This window comes from Cryptotermes secundus, unplaced genomic scaffold (assembly GCF_002891405.2).
Source record: "Cryptotermes secundus unplaced genomic scaffold, Csec_1.0 scaffold206, whole genome shotgun sequence".
NCBI lineage: Eukaryota > Metazoa > Arthropoda > Insecta > Blattodea > Kalotermitidae > Cryptotermes > Cryptotermes secundus.
The window spans coordinates 450,346-472,353 of record NW_019734313.1 but is presented as its reverse complement, the minus strand read 5'-3'; the positions used below and the strand labels follow the sequence as shown (position 1 = coordinate 472,353).

At 43.2% G+C, this 22,008-nt stretch overlaps 1 protein-coding gene across 1 annotated transcript; it reads right to left on the bottom strand.

The window, feature by feature from the left end:
• Window positions 1–298: 298 nt before the first annotated feature.
• LOC111868499 lies at window positions 299–20,097 on the bottom strand. Its single transcript, XM_023859190.2, has 9 exons — window positions 19,791–20,097; window positions 14,483–14,637; window positions 10,612–10,821; window positions 7,732–8,310; window positions 5,567–5,934; window positions 4,740–4,903; window positions 4,191–4,394; window positions 2,479–2,646; window positions 299–654 (listed from the first exon to the last, which is right to left on the bottom strand). Exons 1-9 carry the CDS (start codon window positions 19,918–19,920, stop codon window positions 299–301), a joined length of 2,334 nt encoding a protein of 777 aa, XP_023714958.1. The 5' UTR covers window positions 19,921–20,097.
• Window positions 20,098–22,008: the final 1,911 nt, after the last annotated feature.

Genomic DNA, 22,008 nt, shown 5'->3' with positions numbered 1-22,008 from the left:
ATATTTAAATTGTACAGATATGTTTATAACTTATCTCTCTACCGGAATTCACATCCCTAGTTCATGGTTATCACCGTTGAATTAAAGTTAAGAATTTGTTGTCATGGCCTCCATCTTGTTTTTCTACATTCTACGAAGAAATTACCTTAACTAAAGTTGAGTATTTTTTCAAGCTGCATTACCACATACCATTCCAGTGTTCTAAAGTAAGTGGCATTAATGTCGCTTTATTTTGTGTCCACCATGTTTTTATTACTGACTACAGGAGATTAGGATGGGCACTAGTGACATGTGACATTCAGTTTCGTGAAAATTGGTCAGATAGTTCAAAAGATGAAATAGGAACATCATGATCTCGTGAGCGTTGTCCTTTCCTTGAGGTAGGAATGCGAGACGAAAGAGAGGGGTGTTGTTGTAATCCAAAATGGAGTAATGGTACAATGCAACTGTCCATGGGCCTGAAAATGTTCACAAAACTGTGGAGCGAACAACAAAATTGGGTTCGAACCTGAGGTCTCTTGCGGAGGTAGAACTTGTTGAAGAGGAAATACAAGATCCCCGTGACCGTGCAGGCTACAGCAAATATGCGGTAGGTGGGGCGGGTGTCAAATGCCTTCATCATGTACCCACCGATAAGGCTGCCTGCTCCTTTGCCTGCAACCAATATATACAACTTACGGAAAAGTCACAAGGTTACCGCTGCTATAAAATAAACATATTTTCAAACAAAGGAAATCACAAATCCGACACCTCTTCTTGTCCCCGCTGCTGCTACTCGGAAAGGAATTATTACTACATCATGTCAAGTCCTTCCATAGCAGTAAAGTAAAGTAAAGTAAAGTAAAGTAAAGTAAAGTAAAGTAAAGTAAAGTAAAGTAAAGTAAAGCTAGCCCCGTAACAGGAAGTGGAGGCCCATACGGTTGTGAGAAGTCGAGTTCCCACATTTTCTAGACAATCGGCTCACAGATGGAGGCAAGGTTGTCAGCCCTACGCGCCGGCCGCCCTTTAACCCCAGCAAGATTCATGGTACTCATTTCTGTTAGAGACTGAGTCGACCCCAGGGCCATAGTGCGGCTGGAAGGATTAGGTCAACTGAAAAGAATCCAATGACCTCATCGGGACTTGAACCCGCGACCTTCCGGCTTGTAGCATAGTGCCTCAACTATGTACGCTACCGCGTGCAGTGACATTAGTAATACCAGCTACCTTGGCGTTCACTACAGCTTCTCAAGTACTGTATCTTAAATAAATAGCGAGAACACTCGGCTGCAACGTGTTTTCCAATTTTACTGGAGTGAGCTTCTAACTCTGTTATTTGAGACCTCTCACAAAAGAGGGTGGGCAGTGTCGCTGCAGTGTCAAATTGTAAAATCAGAATTTCAAAAAACCAGGTCTTTTGAAGAAAATCTTTTCTACATTGACAGACAGTTTAGGGAGTTTTCTTAGTGCCTGCTGGGATCCAAGGGCTTGGGAGCAACTTCTTTCGCGTTCCGCTGTCTCTCTCCAAATGATTACAGACTCTTAGTAAGGAATGACTTATACAAAGTGAGCTGACTTTGAACTTGAAGCAAATTAAAAATAAAATGGCGAACTCCACTTCCAGAGTTTCAATATTCCGTGTACTCTCATGACTGAGTATACAAGTAGAAACAAACTGAATGGTCCAACATATGTTTATCAGCCCTGCTGTGTGCATTTATGATTTGGTGTGCAGATCTGTCACTACGTTTCGTAACCACGAGGTTGCCATGAACAAAACAGTTTACGAGACTCGCTCTGTCCCTAATCCTGCAGCCACGTTTGCTCTCTATTCCCAGTAGCCAGTTTCAATTCCCTTTCTTTCAATTATCTGGAAAAGGTAATTCTAAAAAAAGTGTACTGGTCACAAATGCTTACTGAAATCTTTTATCTCATGGATAAATATTTAGCGATTTAACCTCGAGATGCACGCAGAAAGGCATGCCGGTCTTCGTGTGACGTGTCTCTTTTGTTTTATTCTGATTGGAAGTAGAATTTTAATAAGTCGACAAATTTTAGCAAAATTCTCAAATGTCATGTTTCAGGTGGATCCATTCAGCGGCCCTCAAAATTTTATTCGTGACAAGACTTGCAGCTGGCCTTGCTGAAGCTAAGAGTAGTATTTTTTTTTCAATGGCCTAAGATCTGATTCATTCAAAACTGTCTGATTCGTAAGGTTGTTTCTTTGTCACTTGACACACTCTTTCAAATTAAATGCATTCCACACAATTTTAAAATTTCAAAAACACGGGAAAGGTCTAATTCATCTGACCAGTCATCACGCTATTAAAATGTGGTTGAACTGTTACGAAGTTTTAATACCAATATTCCTGTGCTTCCCTTGAGTCTCCGTGGCAACGGCAGGGGCTGATGGCTCACTTCGTTTCGTAGCGGTAAACTGAAACCGAATGACATTTAAGACTGATTCGATTACACAACCAAAGCCAAGCAAATTCTTACCTACGCCAAAGTAGAGGCCCCCTAGTAAACCTTGTACACTGGAGTCCGTGGTTGTGGTGGACAGTTTCGCTGCGTATGTGACGGCTGCAGTGAAAGAGAGGGATGATGTCACACTCTCCATTGCCTCAAAAATCAGACACAGCCACGGGTTGTAGATGAGGGAGTAACCTGCGACAAACGACACACAATGAAACGCCGTGCGTCCTTGACAAATTGCAATTGAATTTGGTATTACGAGATGAAGGGAAACAGGTAGGAGTTTCTGCGCTAAATCTTTATTTTGGTCTTCGTGGACCGACAATATGTATAACTCCTACTTCACATGAACCTCAAAGAGAAATTAATCAATAAAGTAAAGTAAAAAAGTAAAGGTATCCCTGTAACAGGTCGTGGAGGTCCATAGGATTCTGAGATGTTGAGGTTCCCACATTTTCTAGAAAATCAGCTCATAGATGGCGGTAAGGTTGTCAGCCCTACGCGCCGGCTGCCCTTTACCCCCAAGAATATTCCTGGTGCTCATTTCTGTTAGAGGCTGAGTCGACTCCAGGTGCATAGTGCGGCCGGAAGGATTAGGTCAATTGAAAAAATCCAATGACCTCATCGGATCTTGAACCCGCGACCTTCCGGCTTGTAGCATAATGTCTCAACAAACTACGCTAACGCGAGCCCCCAGAAATTAATCAGATTTTACAGAAAAGGCCCAATGTACAAAACTTCAGTACATGGCGTATGCAACTTTCATGTGGAATTTTTTTCTGAGTGCTCTATATATCTAACGACATACAAAAATACATTTTTATACAGATTGATTCTAAATTATTGTCGGGGTTTCTGTTCATAGGAAACCCCGATAACAATTTAGAATCACCCGGTACTTTACAAACTGTCAAACTTACCACTCAGATCCCCACAATATCTGTATTCTTCGTGAGCTGCAATGCCAGCAGGTCTGTATTTTAAATAAAGGGGCATCAAAACCAGTGAGCGATACAAACGCACGAAGCACCTCTCCAGAATGCTCACTATAAGTAGAAGTACGGTGATGCTTATGACCTGAGTGAAGACATTTTCCATTTACCTGTAGCTCCTGCTCGCTGTTCTGATTCTAGGGAGCACGTAGTCACTGCACATTAAAACTTAAAAATAACACGAATATATTCACCGGTCACACTTGCCAGGTTGCAGTAGCAGCGGGAAAGACTGTATAGTACGCATGAGCAGGCCTCTTCCGCCCTCACGCGAGGCTTTGTATCGGTTCGCATACTCACTGAGTTACGGAGACTGTATCTGTTAGGAGGAAGATTAACGTGAAATCTCGAACAATATCTGTAACTCACAGCTGATCGCTTCGTACCTTCAGTAAGAGAACTCTTTGATAACGTTGAAGTCACGTTTTAAGCATACCGCATTTTACCGAGTGAAATTAAAACAGCGCTCCTTTCTGAATGCGTAATCTTGTTGCAGTTCCTGCGGCACGTCGCCGTACACTGACCGGTGCCTCTGCAAGGTGTCCTGAATTGTCCGGCGGAGAAATACAAAAACAAAAAACAAAATCCATGGTTTTAGTCCGCAAGCTCTCTCAATTGGGCCCATCTGAGTAGGGTTTACCTGAAGTCTCAAAACATTGTGTTTCGCGATATAAAGAGTGCGATGTACATTATCCAGAAACTGAAGTGTCTGCTGCTTGCTGAACAAGCAAAGATTTCACTTACCAAAGAGTCTGATGGCGTAGAATATGAAGCCAATGAATAGAACATTAGCGTGTCCTATCTTGTCAATTATTGGACCAGAGAGCACAAGGAGAGGAATCCCAGCAACGCCGCCAACTGTGATGGTTATCCCCATGAGAGAGCGGGAGGCCCCCAGATCTTGCAGCAGCCAGAACAGGAAGCTCTCAATGTAACCCCATGCAGTCCCTGGAGAGTGCCAAACACAATGCCATATAAGTGCAAACTGATCCTCACATTTTCATGAACTGACCAGAATAGTTTCAGTGGTCGCCATGTTTTCATAAATTCTGATCGACGTAAGAATGTTATTCACAAAGTTACTCAAACTGAACATAACCTATACGAAGAGAATAATTTTCTTATGCGGCAGTGATAACTATGTTTTGCATCTTATATTTCAGTAGCTCTGCATTTTGCTCACAGAATGTTTATGTTAATTTTGGTTCTCACAGAACAGCGATAGTTTTCCTGAAGAAGAAAATAGCAGTTATTCCTGTAGATGAGATGAGGCGTGGTTTTGCGAGGACTGACCGAGCACGAAGATGGCGATGAAGAGGGCGACTATCTCGACGTTTCGTATCACTGACATGACGTCAGACAGGACGTTAGTTGCGGGCGACTTGAACTCCAGGTTCATTGTCAGCATGAGCAGACCGCTGGCTATCTTGAGGCCCGCGTACAGGTAGAAGGCTGGCCTGAGAAACAAGAGATATACATGTAATTAGCTTTCTGCTGGCTAAAGGCTATTAGCAGCAGGGGCCGTATGTCCTGTTACTCAGGTAGCCTACTTCAACGCATGGAACCAGAGAATAATTTTTATTTATCTTCAAAATTATAATGCATAACTTCAAATGTGTTTTAAATCTTCGATCTTAATGATAAATTAATTTATATCAAGTAACAACTTGATAGGAGAGCCGGGATAGCTCAGTCGGTATAGCGACTGGCTACGGGCTGGACGACCGAGGGGTCGAGTTCGTGTATCGGTAGGGTCAAGAAATTTCACTTGTCCATGTCGCTCAGACCGGTTTTGGGGCCCACCCAGCATCCTATCCAATTGGTACCGGGGGCAAAGAGGCCGGGGCGTGAAGCTGACCACTCACCTCCAGCTAGCGCCGAGGTCAAGAAAATGTCGTTCTGAACTTCCACTCCCCCATACGCCTTCATGACTTAGTGCTTAATTACTTTACATTTTACCTTTAACGACCCGATAAAGTTTGAATACCGGAAAAGATTCCTATGTAGGATTCAGTTTCTTAGGCAAACCCTGGGGACCAAACAGTCTCCTGCACTATTCGTGTAGAGAGCAAATTCGCAGGGGATAAAATGGCCATATCTCGATATAAAGCTGCGGTTACCTGAAGTCGGTGTAGCCTTTGCCTCTGCTCGCGTAGTCGATCAGAAGGCCGGAGAGGGGGGAGCTGATCATGCCCCCGATAGTGGCGTAGATCCTCTGAAGCCCATAGTCCGCGTTCTGTTCCCTCAGGATAGCGATTACTGCACCCTCGAACATGGCGAAGGCCGTCCCTCCGATCATGCCTATGAACACCCTGATGGCCAGATAGCTCCAGAAAGTCAGGCTGATGTCATATGTCTCTTCTATCTCGAGGTTCGAGCAAACATCTTGTCGCGGAGCTGTTACGAGGCACCGGGCACGGCAGCTGGACAGCTGCACGGTACGGTCGGGATCTTGCAACGGCACTGAAACGCTGACTTTCCGGCCAGCCTGTAACAGCACAATGTATTGGCCTCCTAATTACCGACCATTTACAACTTCAACAACAACAACAAAAAACAGTGGCAACTGTTTTCTTGGTCACCTCGTACCACTGTATAACATCAAAGCAACCAATACAACAGCAGTTAGAGGGGTAAATTTTAGTGTCCCAAAGTTTCAATTACAGATTGGGTTTCAGTTCCATAATATTTTGATATACAAAACAAATTGGGTTCAATGTTTCGACATAAGTACTTCCCGGAACTATTACAATATCTCGAACCACATGACTCCAGAAACTGAGGGAACTTCTGAAGAGACTCATCGGGAAATTACCCGAGATTTGGTCCGTCAGTGATCAGTATCATCATCTTAAAACAACGTGGCACTGACCTATTTGAAATTACTGTTCCGACGTTTTTCCTGGAAGGACTGAGTAAAACCATGCAAAATAATGTGTCTGCCTACTCATACGTCCGGAATTTGAGTAGAATATTTCCCAAGTTCTGACTATGAACCCTAGTCACCGTAAGGCCATGCTGTCGCACATCACCATTCCCGATTCACACAAATTGTCTGCACACCAAAATGCTTCGCACAGTAGCCATGTTGTTATTTCCAGTTTTCATGATAAGAATAACGTAACAGACTTTTCACGTCTGTTAAACTCCTTCACTACACAGCAGTTCAATACCACGTGTTGACCACATCTCGCAAGGTCGTATTACCGCCATGTTAGCATATTTCATTTCAGTGGAAACCCTAACAGGCTGCTACACCGGTAACGCTCTGTGCTTGAATTCGGGAGGTCCTCCTTTCTATTCACGGTCGCTGCACTGGCTAACATACCGACTGATATTTTTCGTGGCTTTTCTCACTCCCTCCAAGAAAATTCTGTGTGAGAGCCACAGCGGTGCCAAGACTGCTTCCTTTCAGATCCTTTCCAATTCGTCATTCAACAGTTATGCTATCATTCTAAACGGAGCAGCGTAGTGTAGTAATACAGACCACAAGAAAGAAAACAGTGGCTTCTTGTTCATATCGAGTTTCATGAAAATAACTGTCATTTCACGGCGCTTTTAGTATTGGAGTCCAATTGGATCCACTCGGCACGGCGGCCACTGATTGGCCTTTTGTAGCTTGCCCCGGGTGAATATGATGATGGAGAATTTGGTGGAATGAAGACTGGCAGGGGAAACCGAAGTACTCGGAGAAAACCTGCCCCAGCGCCACTTTGTCCACCACAAATCCCACTTGACCAGACCCGGGATCGAAACCGGGCCGCCGCGGTGGGAAGCCAGCGACTAACCGCTTGAGCTATAGCGCGGTATGACGCTTTTAGTATCTAGACTCTGTAGTGTCGGATGATGAACTGGAACGGATATGGAAGGAAGCGTCTGTAGTCTAATCGAGGTACTTCCTGACGAAGCCACGAAAAAGTCTGAGTCAATATAACTGAAGTCCCAACCGAGTATGGAACCGAGCACTTCCCAGATACAAGTCTAGACTGTTACCATCAGATCCGGCTCGTGAAGTTATTTATGCACACTGAGCCTCATGTGTCAGGGGACTGACGGACGGACACACATGTCCCAGCATCGGCCGCGCTTCCCCTACCGTAGTTGGACTCTAGGCAGAATACTCCGAGAGATTTCGAGGTTTTACCCAGTATTCGGAAAGTCCACAGCGCTCTCCCAAGTCCTCTCCGATTCAGAAATCAAAATCAGCCCACCATTCACTATTCAGTTCGGCATGAATTTGGGGAATTGAACCAAGAACCGAAATGACGGAAGTACCCGGGCGTACCTGAGTGTAGACATCACTGCATGTCGCATTTGCATTTTCTCTAGATGTCGCAGACCCGTTGCCGGTTTCAGTAGCAACCCAGTTGCTTAAACCCGTTGCTAGAAACATGTTGTTGCTCTTGTTAGCAAGAAACAGACTCGTCTTGAACCGCTCCCTGGGTGTCTGCACCTTCGGCGCTCCCTGGGCACTAGCGTTCTTGCCAAACCTACAGTCATACTTGGCGTCTACAAGAACACAGCTCAGGTTGTAGAGACCGGTGGTTGGGAAGAAATAAGAATTGTTTGAAGCACTTCTAACAGAGGTTCGGTAAAATTCATTGTTCTTCCTGAAGCGGTGGCTCCTCAAGTCACGGTCTGTGTCTGAGGTTTCGGGCATTTCTTCAGAAGAAAGTGTATAGGAGTAGGTCTCCTTCGTCTCGTTGGGGACACGGCTGCCAACGATGACGTCATAGCGGGTTGTCTGAAGGATGCGTTGTGAAGTGTCCTTCTCATTTGTTGACACAGCAGGCAACACTGCAGTTACTTGGCCGCCAATTGAAGAATCACAGATGAATCCACAAGCTTCCAGTGTCATCTCCACCTGAAGAAAACCATAAATGTATAAACGTTTTGCTTAAAAAACGTCAAGGTCACTTAGGAGACTGAGTAGATAGGAGCATAGCATGACCGACCTTAGAGAAACTAAGGTTAACTGGATTTAACTGGCTCAGGATAGGGTCCCATGATGCTAAGTATACTTTGATTTATTCAAAGTATGGAATTCCTTCATTAGCTGCTGTAGTTAATTCCTTAGCGAGAAGGATGTAAGGAGGACAACTTATTCTGTTAGTCGAATTTCGGATAGTCGCGCTACGCTACGCAGGCCTACGACAAAAGCACCAAATACTCGTACAGTTTACGATGTATATTCAGTGCAATTCCTGTCTCGAGTCTGGGTACTTTCCATGAAGTACGGAGGCCTAAGAATGATTGCAGTCTTGTACAGGATTCACAGTGAAACTATTTATATACATTTTCGTTCTCAGCCGAATTGCTGATCACGCACACGCGCCCAAGTCAATGAGTTTCTTTGCAGTCATTAACTTTTCGTTACATACGTTTCACATATGTCCAAATACATAAATATTCTACTCAGAATTACTGGGTTTTGGGGCTTTTTTCCATCGTCCGGTATTCTAGAAAATAGAAAACACGACGTTTCGGAAACTGGATCTGTTTTCGTCCCGAAGTGAGGGAGGTTAGCTCTTTCTGAGGGACCCAACTGAGTAGCTGTCTTCCCCCATTCACTTGAGGACAGTAACAGATCGAGTTTCCGAAACGTCGTGTTTTCTATTTTCTAGAATACCAGACGATATGAGAAGTTCCAGCTCCCAGCAATTCTGAGTATTATACACCGTCGTCAGAACCGTTTAGAATAAATACTCTAGTTTAACGGCGTATATTTACGTCTCTCATCTCTGGCCTCATTTGTATAGTCCTCACTCTGGTGGAAGTGTCCTATCGTTCAGTATGTCCCAGGTACGAGGCATGATCACATCTGTGGATTCAGAATACAGTGCGAATACGATATTGCGTGTACATAGCTGCATACCTTTGCAGTTTATGTCACTGTCTGTTTCAATCATGTTACATAACTGCACGGGTTTCCTTGTACATAGGTAATGATATAAATTTTATGGCGTTTAACTATTCAGAGTACAACGTCGTCGTCATCATCATCATCATCATCATCATCATCATCACTTGCAAGAGTTGAGCTTGTTAGCCTCTTTCGTCCTCGGACACGAAGGTATCTTCTTGTTGGCCATTCTGGGAGATCACAGCGTGGCCACAGGAACAGCGTGTGGATTGGTGCTATTCATACATACATCTTGTTTACATTCGGACATGATTATCCTTCTGCATATGTAAATTGTTTTGTAAGCGTGACATTTATCCGTGTTATTGCGCACTTTCGGGTTTTCATAGCAAAAAAAAAAAAATGTTGAGCGTCAACACGTTGCACGAACGTAAGTTATGTAGTAGGTCACGAACTAGTGAGCAGTCGTTTCAGTATATCCTGCCTGTTCTGTGAATGTTGATAACATTTTGATATGGACACGTGAAGTGTAGCAGACTGTAACTGTAACTTGCAGGACTGGAGAAAAATACGGGAGAGGGGAATTTGGCAGTAAGAAGGCTTACACGAGCAAATGGTGCTACTTCCCGCTGAATTTGGAACGGCTGCTACCCCATGTATTCATAAACCGGGCTATATTCACACGGCGTGAGAACTTGAGGACGTGACGACATTGAAATCCCTATCAAGTTGATCCTGATTATGCTCACGTACATGTCGGTAGGGGTTCTTTTGTCACCTGCATGCACATTACTCCTCCATTCGCGTCGCCTTATGTGCAGGTAAGTGTGCGTGCACACTTCGGCCCTAGCCACGTGTTCCGGCGTACTCTTCATTCTGACGAGAATATAAAACGTGTAGATTACGATCTTTTTTGATATGAACCATTTCAATCTTATAGACTGCTAGTAATGTTTCAGGCTACCCTGAAGATGGCGGTAACAGGCTCCTCCGAAGGTGATAACCCACGAGATTGCATAGTATCATAACGCAGCAAACCACAAACACAAATTTTCACCTCCTTAAAATCTGTCACACACAAATATACATTCCTCTTGGTATGATAGGCAAGACGTACAAAATACTTACGTCATGTAGGCCTGCACAAATGCGCTAAAGCTACGGTGCACTGCCGTCCGCTCTTCTGGCCTGGTCAGCCATTTCTGTAGACCTAAACTTGTGAGCCTGTCTATATGAGGCATCGGGAGTTTACTTCGCTTTCTGCTTTGCGCTTACGTAAATATAATGACATTCGTTCTGTACCTGCTGTATCTTCCCGAGCCTGATGGAAGGTACGTAGCTGCATGGCGGGTCTCCGCTCATAACCAGGTCCAGGTACCCGTCCCTTCCCCCTCCACATCCCACGCTGAAGATGACACGTTCTGGGTAGGTGACAGTAACTCTACCCACGGGCACCAGGAGCAGCAGCAGCGAGGCGGCGCCCCCCAGCGACGAGAACACCGACAGCAGAATCTGTGCAGACAGGTCACAAGGTGCTATGATGACTTCTGTGGAGCTTGTGGACACCACGCTACACGGCCGCACTGTGGCCCTGGGGTCAACAGAAATGAGTACCAGGAATCTTCCTGGGGGGTAAAGGGCGGCCGGCGCGTAAGGCTGACAGCCTCACCGCCATCTGTGAGCCGATTGTCTACAGAAAATGTGGGGTCCCCAACATCTCACAACCCTATGGGCCTCCTTGACCTGTTACAGGGATAGTTGTACCTTTCTGTGTAATTGGGTACTAGGGGTCTTCGCCGTTCTGTGTCTGTGTACTTTATATACAACTCGCCGTCTGGCCTACACCGTAAGAGCCATTGTATAACAGTTTGTTTGGTCTGCGTGTATTATTAAGATCTACAGATTTATTTTGAGAAGTTTTCGTAATGGTTATATTTATCGAAAGGCAGAACAGTATAATTTTCTGTATGTTGTGTTTACTTTTTATTATATTCTGAACACCCCTATGTTTTAGAATTGCTGGGTTTTGGGGGCTTGTCCATCGTCCGGCATTCTAGACAATGCTATTGAACGCAACGTTTCGGAAAATGAAGGGGTTTCCGTCCTCAGGTGAGGGGGTGGGATACACCTAATCTGTTGGTCCGTTAGAAAGAGCTAACCCCAATTAGTGGTTCAGCTCTTTCTAACGGAAGCAACAGAGTAGATGCCTGCCACCCCTCACCTCAGGACGAAACGTTGCGTTCTTTAGGTTACCGGGCAGTAAGCACCGAAATTAAATTAACCCAACAATTTTCAGCCAGACCCCTCAATACCCAATTTTCTAGAAACACAAGCACTTCAGGGGACTGACACGTCAGTCTCTTTATGCAGTCACTTGAAGCACGCATCAAACTGCTAACGCGAAATCACAAAGTTCCCACTTGGAAACTGTGCATTCCTAACTGGACTGCCCTTTCCGCTCTTGTCGCTTGACGTCACTTCCTTACAATCGGCTACACACTGTATCGCGTTTGTCGCCCATGGTGTAGCTGGGTATCCGCCAAGGTTTTGTTGCAGTGGCATGGAGTTGCATTATTATTCAAATTATATAACTTTCTGTGCGACGTGCCGTGCCCATGGTCACCACGCTCATCTGCAACGGTGTTCATAAACATGGGACACGCGAACCCAGTGATGATACCCCAGAGGTACTTTGAAATTTATACTCTCAAGGAAACGGGGCACGCGATAGCGCAGTTCGTTAAGACACTATGCTACAAGCCGGAAGGTTGCGGTTTCGAGTCCTGACGAGGTCACTGGATTTTTTATTTTACATATTCCTTCCAGCCGCAATATGGCCCTGGGGTCGACTCAGTCCCTGATAGAAACGAGTACCAGGAATATTCTTGGGGGTAAAGGGTCATTTGAGAGCCTCGACGTCTCACAGCCCTATGGGCCTTCAGGGTCTGTTACAGGAATATCTGTGCCTTGCCTTTCAATGAAACATCTGCAGATGAAGTTTCTCAGTGAAGCTGACATAGCAGAGCTGTGAAACTAAATCTATGACTTTTTGAGACTAAACTCCTTTCCCGCTTACATCCAAATCATATGCTTCTGGCGTCGAGGTAGGGACCCATGCAAGGACGGACTGGACACAATGAAGCCGGACAGAAATGTCCTTGTGCAATGGGCACAGAGCAGTTTACTCATTATCCCCACGGCACTGTTTTCTTGGTTTCCAGTCGACAAGAGCCTCAACCCCCAAATATTTATAAATATTATTATTTAGACCCTTCACATACACGTTACAGTTGTCTGTATGCATAATTAGAGCATATTGTGACACGATGACTGTCGAAAACAGCCATTGCTTGGTAACGACTCGATAAATGTGTTTCCGCAATAACGAGAGAACATGCAACAATAAAGGAACTCATAGAAACGGAGCTTTCTATTGGAACGGACCCGAGGCTAAACCTGTAACGAGTTGCCTTCGACAGTTTGCAAGGGAGTAGCAGTTGAAGGCCACTAAGAGTCAGTGATGGCCTAGTGATGGGCTCGCTGTGCATAATTAGAGGTCATACACTCGCATAGAGATGCTGTACTGCGCACCATCTTGTAGTATGAATACTATAATGGCTGGGGGCTTTCAGTTTTGTTAAACAAGTATTTGATTCCACCGACAACTTTCGCAATAAACATTTCATATCTTGCGCCACGTGCAAATTTTCAGAGCAGTTTTCCTTATTTTATGTTGACGGATATGAGTATGATAACATTGTGTGTTCCTGTATCATCTTTCGGACGAACTGACAGATTTTTAAAGTTCTTTTTAAGAATATCGTACCATTAAGAGTCATGTGACCTCCGTACTTTGTACCATCAGTAATATGAGCGTAGGGGTGAAGCGAAGTCACTAGGTGGCAGCCACGCTAGTCTTATCTTAATACTGGTTCCTGAAATGTCACGTGGCAACATGTCCTTACCACACATGTAGTGAGCACCAGCAGCGTGGTGGCTTCATGAAATCTGCTTTTAGCCTTCCGTTTGATGGCAATATCTACGGGCCATGCGAAAACAATTTTTACAGGTTAACATTTGCAAACATGAAGGCTGTGCGTGGCAGAGTTAGTTAATCAGAACATGTATACATGCTAATTTACAGAGACACGAATTATCAGACGCACAGCTATTAATTCATGTTTCCCTGCTAGCTTCGCGAAATGTATATCGACATAGCAGACGTCATAAATTGTTCTCGGAAGCCCCTCCTTTAAAATCCTGAAGAATATCCAGTCATGGTTATATTCCGTGCTATTTGAATTCTGATGTTGAAGCGGTGTAGTTAAAAATTCCAAGACTCTCTCAGTCAATATATTATTAGCAGGGCCCGGATTTTGACGACATGTCATATTTTTTTCCTTGTATCCCATGCGATGCTCTTAAATATATAAATCTCGGATATGAGCTGCTGGTTACAGAAATGTAAATTTTAGAGGTAATTTTTTGTCATTTTTTGACATTTTTAGGTTTAAGATCATTTTTTCATTTTGGGGTAATTTTTTGGTAAATTTGGGACTTTTAAGGGTATTTCTTGTCATTTTTGGCCATTTTAGGGAATTTTTCTTCATATTTTTTTCTGAAATGTGAATAACATGGAAGCGAAGTGTTCTTTCTTTTATCCTTTAGGTCATTTTTCTGGATTTTTCGGTCATTTTATAGGTAACTTTTTAAATATTTTCAGGTCATCGACATCCGGGCCCTGGTTATAACATTCAGCACTTTCCACAACGCGCACATCCAGACCCGAACAATTTTTGATAGACAGGTACTATAAATAGCCGAGTTTTGCCTCAATGCTGGAAACTGGTGTTACAAGGTTTAGCTTGTGGCAAAGATGTCGGCTAGTGCTTCTCAACGTCTGGTGCTTGAAGCTCGCTTGCGATATTCATTTATATTTGCTTCGCGCTATGATCACAACAGAGAACACAAATTTGTAATAAATGCACATCTACGTTTCCAAATAAGGCAGTTTAGAAAAATGTGAAATTACGGAACGGAAAGATGAAGTCTTATTTAAAATATCATGTTAAATATTTTATGCAAGCACACACTTCATTTTACATAGCTTTTCTTTCCTTCGAAGCCTCGAAGCACACCGGTTGAGAACCATTGATCTAGGTTCTAGTTTTACCCTGAAATTTCCTATTCGGTCCGCCACCATGCCTGCAATAGGCGGCATCACAATAGCCACAACCGGAGTCACGGCCGACATGATGGCTGTCTCCTCCACGTTGATTCCCAGCTCTCTCATGTGAATTGTCAGGTACGGGTAGAGCACGAACAGAGCTGCAACATCAAGATGCATCCGCCATTTCATTTCATGTAAACAGCTGCCTGTCGAGGAAGTGGGAAAGAAGTTACAGGCCTAACATCAGAAGCAGTGGCAGTAATTGGTGTTTCTCTTACGCCTGCGTGAAATTTCTTATTTGTATTTGCTGACGAACACTGAAAGCGTTACAAAGTTACTTTATCGACATTCAATTGGAATTTGATTTGTTTCATTCTGGTCCGTCACACTAACAATTACAAATATAAATCACTCCGTCCAATGTGACCTGCAAGTTTTTTACTACATGAAAACTTAACACCCTTACATGTTTCGGTCTCTGTGGACCATCTTCAGAGGGCAAACATCACTACAAATAGGAAACCACCATCACATAAGTTGTTTAGACCTAAAGTACGTACACTTATAAGCTACAATTCTATTTTGTGTACTATGTACACAAAATAGACATAGAAATGTACAATTCTCTAACACAAATGAGTACCAGGAATATTCCTGGGGGTAAAGCGCGGCCGGCGCGTAAGGCTGACAACCTTACCGCCACCTTTGAGCCGACTGTCTAGATAGTGTGGGACCCTCAACGTCTCACAACCCTGTGGGCCTTCACGGCCTGTTACAGGGATAGCTTTACTTCTTTTTTTTTTTACCCGTATCACCGGAAGGCCCACTACCATGTATTCGTAATTAGTCACGCGGTTTGAATTCATTTCATTTTGGACCTTTCTTATCATTGTCTAAATATCAATGGGACATAACACATTTAAATTATTTTCCGTGGCAGTACAGTAGCATGCCTGTTGCACAATGTGGAAGAGTTGCTGGTAGCAGCGGCCCTCAGTGCAGAGCTGCACATTCTAATTTCGCAAACGGCATCATATGAAACGATTCATATATCAGATGAACAAGTTAAATCATCCATGAGAACAAAGGGGTTTGTTTCAGTTTTATTGGGGAGGAGGGGGGTTGGACTTGAGCCATTTAGGTCGGCATAAGAATCAGAGGCGGTTGCTTCTAAACAGTGTGCACCCTGTTGCAGTGAGGTATCATTTGTACTCTTGTTTCCCGTCTGTAATGCAACAATTTAAAATTTAAAGGACACTAAATCGCATTTAATTCACTAAAATGTTCGTTAAATATTTAACTATCAATAAAATATATACACTTTCAGTGTTTACATACGTGCATATACAGCTACATGAATTGTAAGAGGAAAATACTGCACTGTAAAGTAAATATAAATTTTAATATTTAATATTTAAGAATGAGACTCGTACCAAAATACGCATAGATAAGAATACCAACGAATAACGAAGTGGCGAGAAGACCACTAGCAAGAAGACAAAGAATGAGCATTAAGAAGAAAATAAAATTCCTGTATAAAGAGAAACAAAAATTAAACACACAGCTGTACCACATTCATTTATAGAACCCAAACATATGGCAACACACTTGGAATAATATCGAACAATCCATAAACTAAAAATTACACCAAGAAATGACTCAAGCACACCATAAACAACAACACTAAATATACGATCTAAATAAACAAGTAAAAACATAGCACACGATGACACAAACTAAAATAGAGTAGAAAATCATACAAACATGCAGTTCACAAATGAGGAAATACAACTATTAAGGGTTAACATAAAATTTGCATTACAAATACAAAAAAAAAAATTATTGAAACATTAGCTCTCGAAGCGGAGACGGCAGTCAGTCAGTCAGATGCGTCGGAGCAAAGTTCCTATAGACACGATGTTGCAAAAACCTTAAAAAAAACATTAGCCAGAGCAATAACAGAACAAGAAAGAAGAACAAGGTAGAACGAAAAATAATAACTAACTTAAAAGGAAAAATGAGAAAAGAAGTTCGTAATAACAAAGGCAGATAAATGGAAAACATTAATAATATTCACACAGGAAGAGTATAAACAAAAAACAAAAGCATTTATTCAAGAAAATCAATTCATAAAATTTAATAAAAATCCAACCAAATGCTACAAAAAAGAGACAAAAGAAACACAACAACGCGTAAACATTATACAAAAAGAAGAAGTATGGAAATACACAAGCACGAATTCCACGACCCTGAGCCTGCACGCAACAATAAAACTACATAAATCAAAAACACCCATTAGATCTATAATCAACTGGAAGACTACACGAGCATATGAATTGACAAAGCAATTGTCAGAACACTACACAACAACTTCAATTTACCATATACATAAAATGTGCTCAACTCCAACCACCTTATGACCGAACTATAAACCACCGAACTGAATAGTAATGTGAGAATATGTTCCTTCGATATCGATGTATGTACATACAAAGAAGGGACATCATAATCACAATTAGCAATTTATTAGAGAAGGACACAAGAATCTAATTCAATATTCGGAATGAAATAATATATGTACTCAAAATAGTAATGGAACGGAACTACTTCCAATTTGACCAAAAATATTCAAACAGAAGGGCTGGCCATGGGACTCCAATATCGGCAATGGTATCAGAGATTTGTACACAACATATAACATACATATCCAATTCTAAAAACACAAGAAGTAATATGTGACCAAAGCAAAGCAAACATCGAAAAAATATTTAATGAAATTAACAACATATAACGATCCATGAAATTTACTATCCAGAAAAAACAACACAAGAGAATCAACTACTTAGACATTACAATACACCACAAGGACAAAAAGATTAGAATTTTCAATATACAGAAAACCTACCCAGACTGACATTGTAATGCCACCCATACGAACCCAAACTGTCAGGTGTTAAATATCTACTAAACCGGTCACACACATTTCCAATAAAAGCACACTACAGAAGAACTACAGAGTACAACATATATCTACTTGAGACACCGATATCACAACCACAAAAACAAAATATACACGAAGATCCAAAATGCCACGAAACATAATGGTCTGCATTTACATCTTGCGGAAAAGAAGTAAGACAAATAACCAAATTTTTAGACAAGGCCGCGCCATAGCTCAAACGGTTAGTCGCTCGCTTCCCACCGCGGCGGCCCGAGTTCGACCCCGGGTCTGGTCAAGTGGGATTTGTGGTGGACAAAGTGGCGATGGGGCAGGTTTTCTCCGAGAACTTCGGTTTCCCCTTCCAGTCTTCATTCCACCAAATTCTCCATCATCATAATCACCCGGGGCAGGTACAAGAGGCCCATCAGTGGCCGCCGTGCCGAATGGACCCAGCTGGACTCCACCCCCCACTATGCGAAAAAAAAAAGCTTTTCAGAAGCACGTAAATTAAAGTAGCTTTTCGCACACAAACCACACTCAGTAATATACTGAAACATGCGCACAGACAGATAAATATAACAATAGCGGCATATATCAGACGAAATGCTTGGATTGCCCATTAAAATATATTGGTCAAACTGGAAGCACGTTCAAGGTTAAAATATAAGAACATATTCATGTCATCAGAAGTAATATGGTAATTCCGGATTCTCAAGTCATATATTCAACACGGGACATGCATACGGCACAACAACAGGTACTATGTACGTCATAAGGACAGGAAGGAAGGGCAGGCGTTTAGACACCTCAGAAAAATGTATTTACAAAATTAGAAGGAACAGTTTACACATGAACGATACACACATCGAAGCACACAATCCTATATTCCAAGGAGTACGTGAAGTTTACGATAGATGGCAGTACACACGCTACCTAGGAAGATATTTAAGCGAGAACAACTACACTAAAATCAGTACAAGGAACACAAAGCAACACCAGATGCACACAACCAAGAGAACGGTACACCCAATGGGACACGTAAGTACAAGAAAATACATCTAGAAATACAAAGGTAGCATTAAGGACATAATCATATTAATAAACATGTATTGTACATTGCAGAAACGGCCGCAATACAAGAGATAGGAAGAAAACACCCTGCGTCATCAAAATTAAAGACAGCAACGACGACGTGCCTTAAGAGTACAATTTGACCAAGTTCACAGCGCCGGAGACTCTTCAAGATGGCCCTATGCGGCTGAAACATGTGGCATAAATACCGAATGTACATATACGTATTTTAATGATATTTTAAACATTTAACGAACATTTTAGACAATTAAATGTGGTTTAATTTTAATTGTTCCATCACAGACGGAGAACAAGACTACAAGTGTGAAGGAAACTTGTTGCTTAGGCGAGTGGCTATTAACTCTCAAAAACAACTCTGCGCCATGAGGTTAGTTGTGCAACTTGATTGGCCTACGGCAAGAAGCGTACATTTCTGGCCAATAACATCTTTTGTGGCAGCCCGTACTTTCACAGCGGGACGAGTCGGATGCAGTGGGAATGCAGCTTAACATTCACGCTGAAGTAGACTTACTGGGACCAGAAATTCTTCCGCGGGAGTATTTTTCTTTATTGCTGGTGGGTGGGACCAAGTCCCTTGTACTGCGGCCACTTCTGGCCTATTGTACCAGCCCTAGATGATAGGTGAGGGTGATTGTGGAGCAATTGGTGGAATGAAGATTGGCAGGGGAAACCGAAGTACTCGGAGAAAACCTGCCCCAGCGCCACTTTGTCCACCACAAATCCCACTTGACCAGAACCGGGCTCGAACTGGTGCCGCCGCGGTGGGAAGCCAGCGACTAACCGCTTGAGCTATGGCGCGGCCTCTCCGCGGGAGTAACAAACGAACGACTAAGGTAGGCACAGGTGGAACTAGAACTTTTTGGCGTGTCAAGGCGTTGTTGTGAACCAAATACTTCAACAAGGTCGGTATCAAATCACATTTTTTTTTGTGCGACTGATGAAATTCTCAAAATAAACTGAAATTTTGTGGACATTTTAAGTGTTTCCGTGGTGCTGAGCACCCAATTACATTGCGGACGCACTTCAAATTGTTCCATTATGAGGTCTACAAGGTCTACAAGTTCCTTGAAATTTATGATACAGTTTCATAGCCAGACGCACTTCTTTGTAACATACAGTAATACCGTGCCGCAACTCAGAGCGTTTAGTATCTTTCTTAAACACACGATGTAAGGTGCATTGTGATCAGGCCGGTTAAGTGTGTGATGTGGAGCAGTGCTTCCCCACATTTTTACTGTTGCTTATCTTCTACTGAAATAGTTATTTATAGCTTCTCACACGTGAAGACCATTTTGGCGGCCGTCATTTCACTGTATATCACTGCACTTTCCTCTTCATCATTAACTTGCGTCTCGTAGCGCTGGTTCACCTCACAGAACTTTGCTACTTCTAGCTCACCTGTCCGCATTTCCTCTCCCCTTTCTAGAATAGTTCAGAGCAATCCCGAGAGAAGGGGCACACTGGGTTTCTGCAAGTTGCGGGAGAGGGGCCGGTCTGAAGAAGTGCCCCCCTCCTTCGCACTCAGTCCGCGCGACAGCACGAATATCAAATTTGAGAACGATTTATCAGCTCGAAATATTTATTTACATTCGTTCATTCATTAATGCCTCTACAGCCCCTTGTTGGGCCCTGGCCTCTTCTTCAGTTTCATCATCTTTTCTACAGTCGGTAGGACCCCTTGGACGAATAAACGCATACACAGACATCCATGCCTTGAGTGGGATTCGAACCCACGAAGACAATTCACGCCTCAGACCGCGCGGCCACTGTCATCGGCTGAAATATTTATAATGAAATGTAATTAAGTATTTCTGTGTTAAATTGTATGTTTATGGTTTAATGCTGGCTTTTAGAATAAAAATTGATTCAGCATCTTTGTTACAGATAACATTTTGGGGGGGGGGCGGGGGACATGAGCTTCACGGTCCCTTTGGGTCACCGCGAGTCCCACTTTGGAATGCAACGTTATGGAGAACTTACACAGGAGCCCAGTTGATGCAGCAGTGTCAAATCGGAGGAGGTCAGCACCCCCGGATATGGCATCAAATTGTGAGTGAAAGTAAATGGTGCGTTGGTGAACTTGAATTAAATCGGGTACGCCATAGGAGCGAAGTTTTATTGTACCGACGAATCCTAGGGTACTAGCACGTAACGCAAAGTTTTATATATTGGCTGCCACAAGATGTAAGCAAAATGTTACAAAGACTAGTTCGCTTGAACTAACAATCTGTTTTAATTTGACACTAAGTTACTAAGCTTATATGAAGTTAAGTTCGCCCATCGGATCCCTTAGCTGTTGGGCTGCTTGGCTAGTTCGCAAGGTTCGGTCCGTTTGAGTCGCCTGGTTAGGTTTCCCACATTTAGGAGCCTGGACGCTTCTTCATTGACGTGAGGTGGCGTATCTTGCAATAATGGATGCGACTGTTTCGACACCGAGGTCTCGATGGAGGTCCCTGTTGCGTATATACCAGGGCGCATCTGCTATGCGTCTTTGTACTTTGTTCTGGTATCGTTGGATTACTTCGATGTTGCATTTGTTCGCACATCCCCATAGTTGGACGCCATATGTCCAGTCTGGTCTCAGCATTTGTTTATACAGGAGCAGCTTGTACACTGACAGTTCTGATCGACGTCCAATCAGCCAGGACATTTTTCGAAATTTGATTTGCAGTTCCTCTTGCTTCTTCTTAATATGTTCCTTCCATCGGAGTTTGGCGTCAAGTGCCATTCCGAGGTACTCTGCTGTGTTGGCAGGTGGTAGTCTTACTCCATTTAGTGAGATTGATTGGTGAAGTTGATGTACGTAGATTTGGTTTCATTGAGCTTGATACCCCATTACGTGTCCAGGTGGCGATATTATCAGCTGCTCGTTGCAGTTTTGTTCTTGATTCCTCGATTGTGTTTCCTGTCGCCATCGCTGCGGTGTCGTCCGCAAATGTGGCAATCGTGCATCTCGGCGTTTGTGGTGTGTCGTTGATATAAAGTAAACAGAGGACCGGTCCCTGAACGCCTCCCTGGGGTACACCGGCTCGGATTTCAATTCTGAATATGTATCTTCGCGTTTGATGCGAAATTTTAGCTCCTTTAGGTAGTAACGTAAAGTAACAGCTTGTAAGGCAAATGCGTTTGATGCGGTGCCCTCATAGCGCAGGGTTTCAAACTGAGGCCAAGTCAGCAAACCTGCAGCTATGGCATTTCTTGTACTGCTGGTTTGCAAGGTTCCGTGATCTCCGTGTCACGATTCCCAGGTGTCCCAGGAATTAGCGTTTTTCCAGTTAGCTCCATCTTGGCACGGGCAGTTAGCAGATTCTAAATGGCAAAATGGATATTAATTTAAAATATTTTATTTTTAATACCACACGATGCAGAAATTTTCAGGATCAGTTAGCATGTCCAGGGAAAATCGAGCAAGAGACTGAATCTGTCTTGACGACTTTAAACTGCATAGAATCTCAGACAGTAAACAGTTTAATGTCAGTAGTCACCTGACTGACTT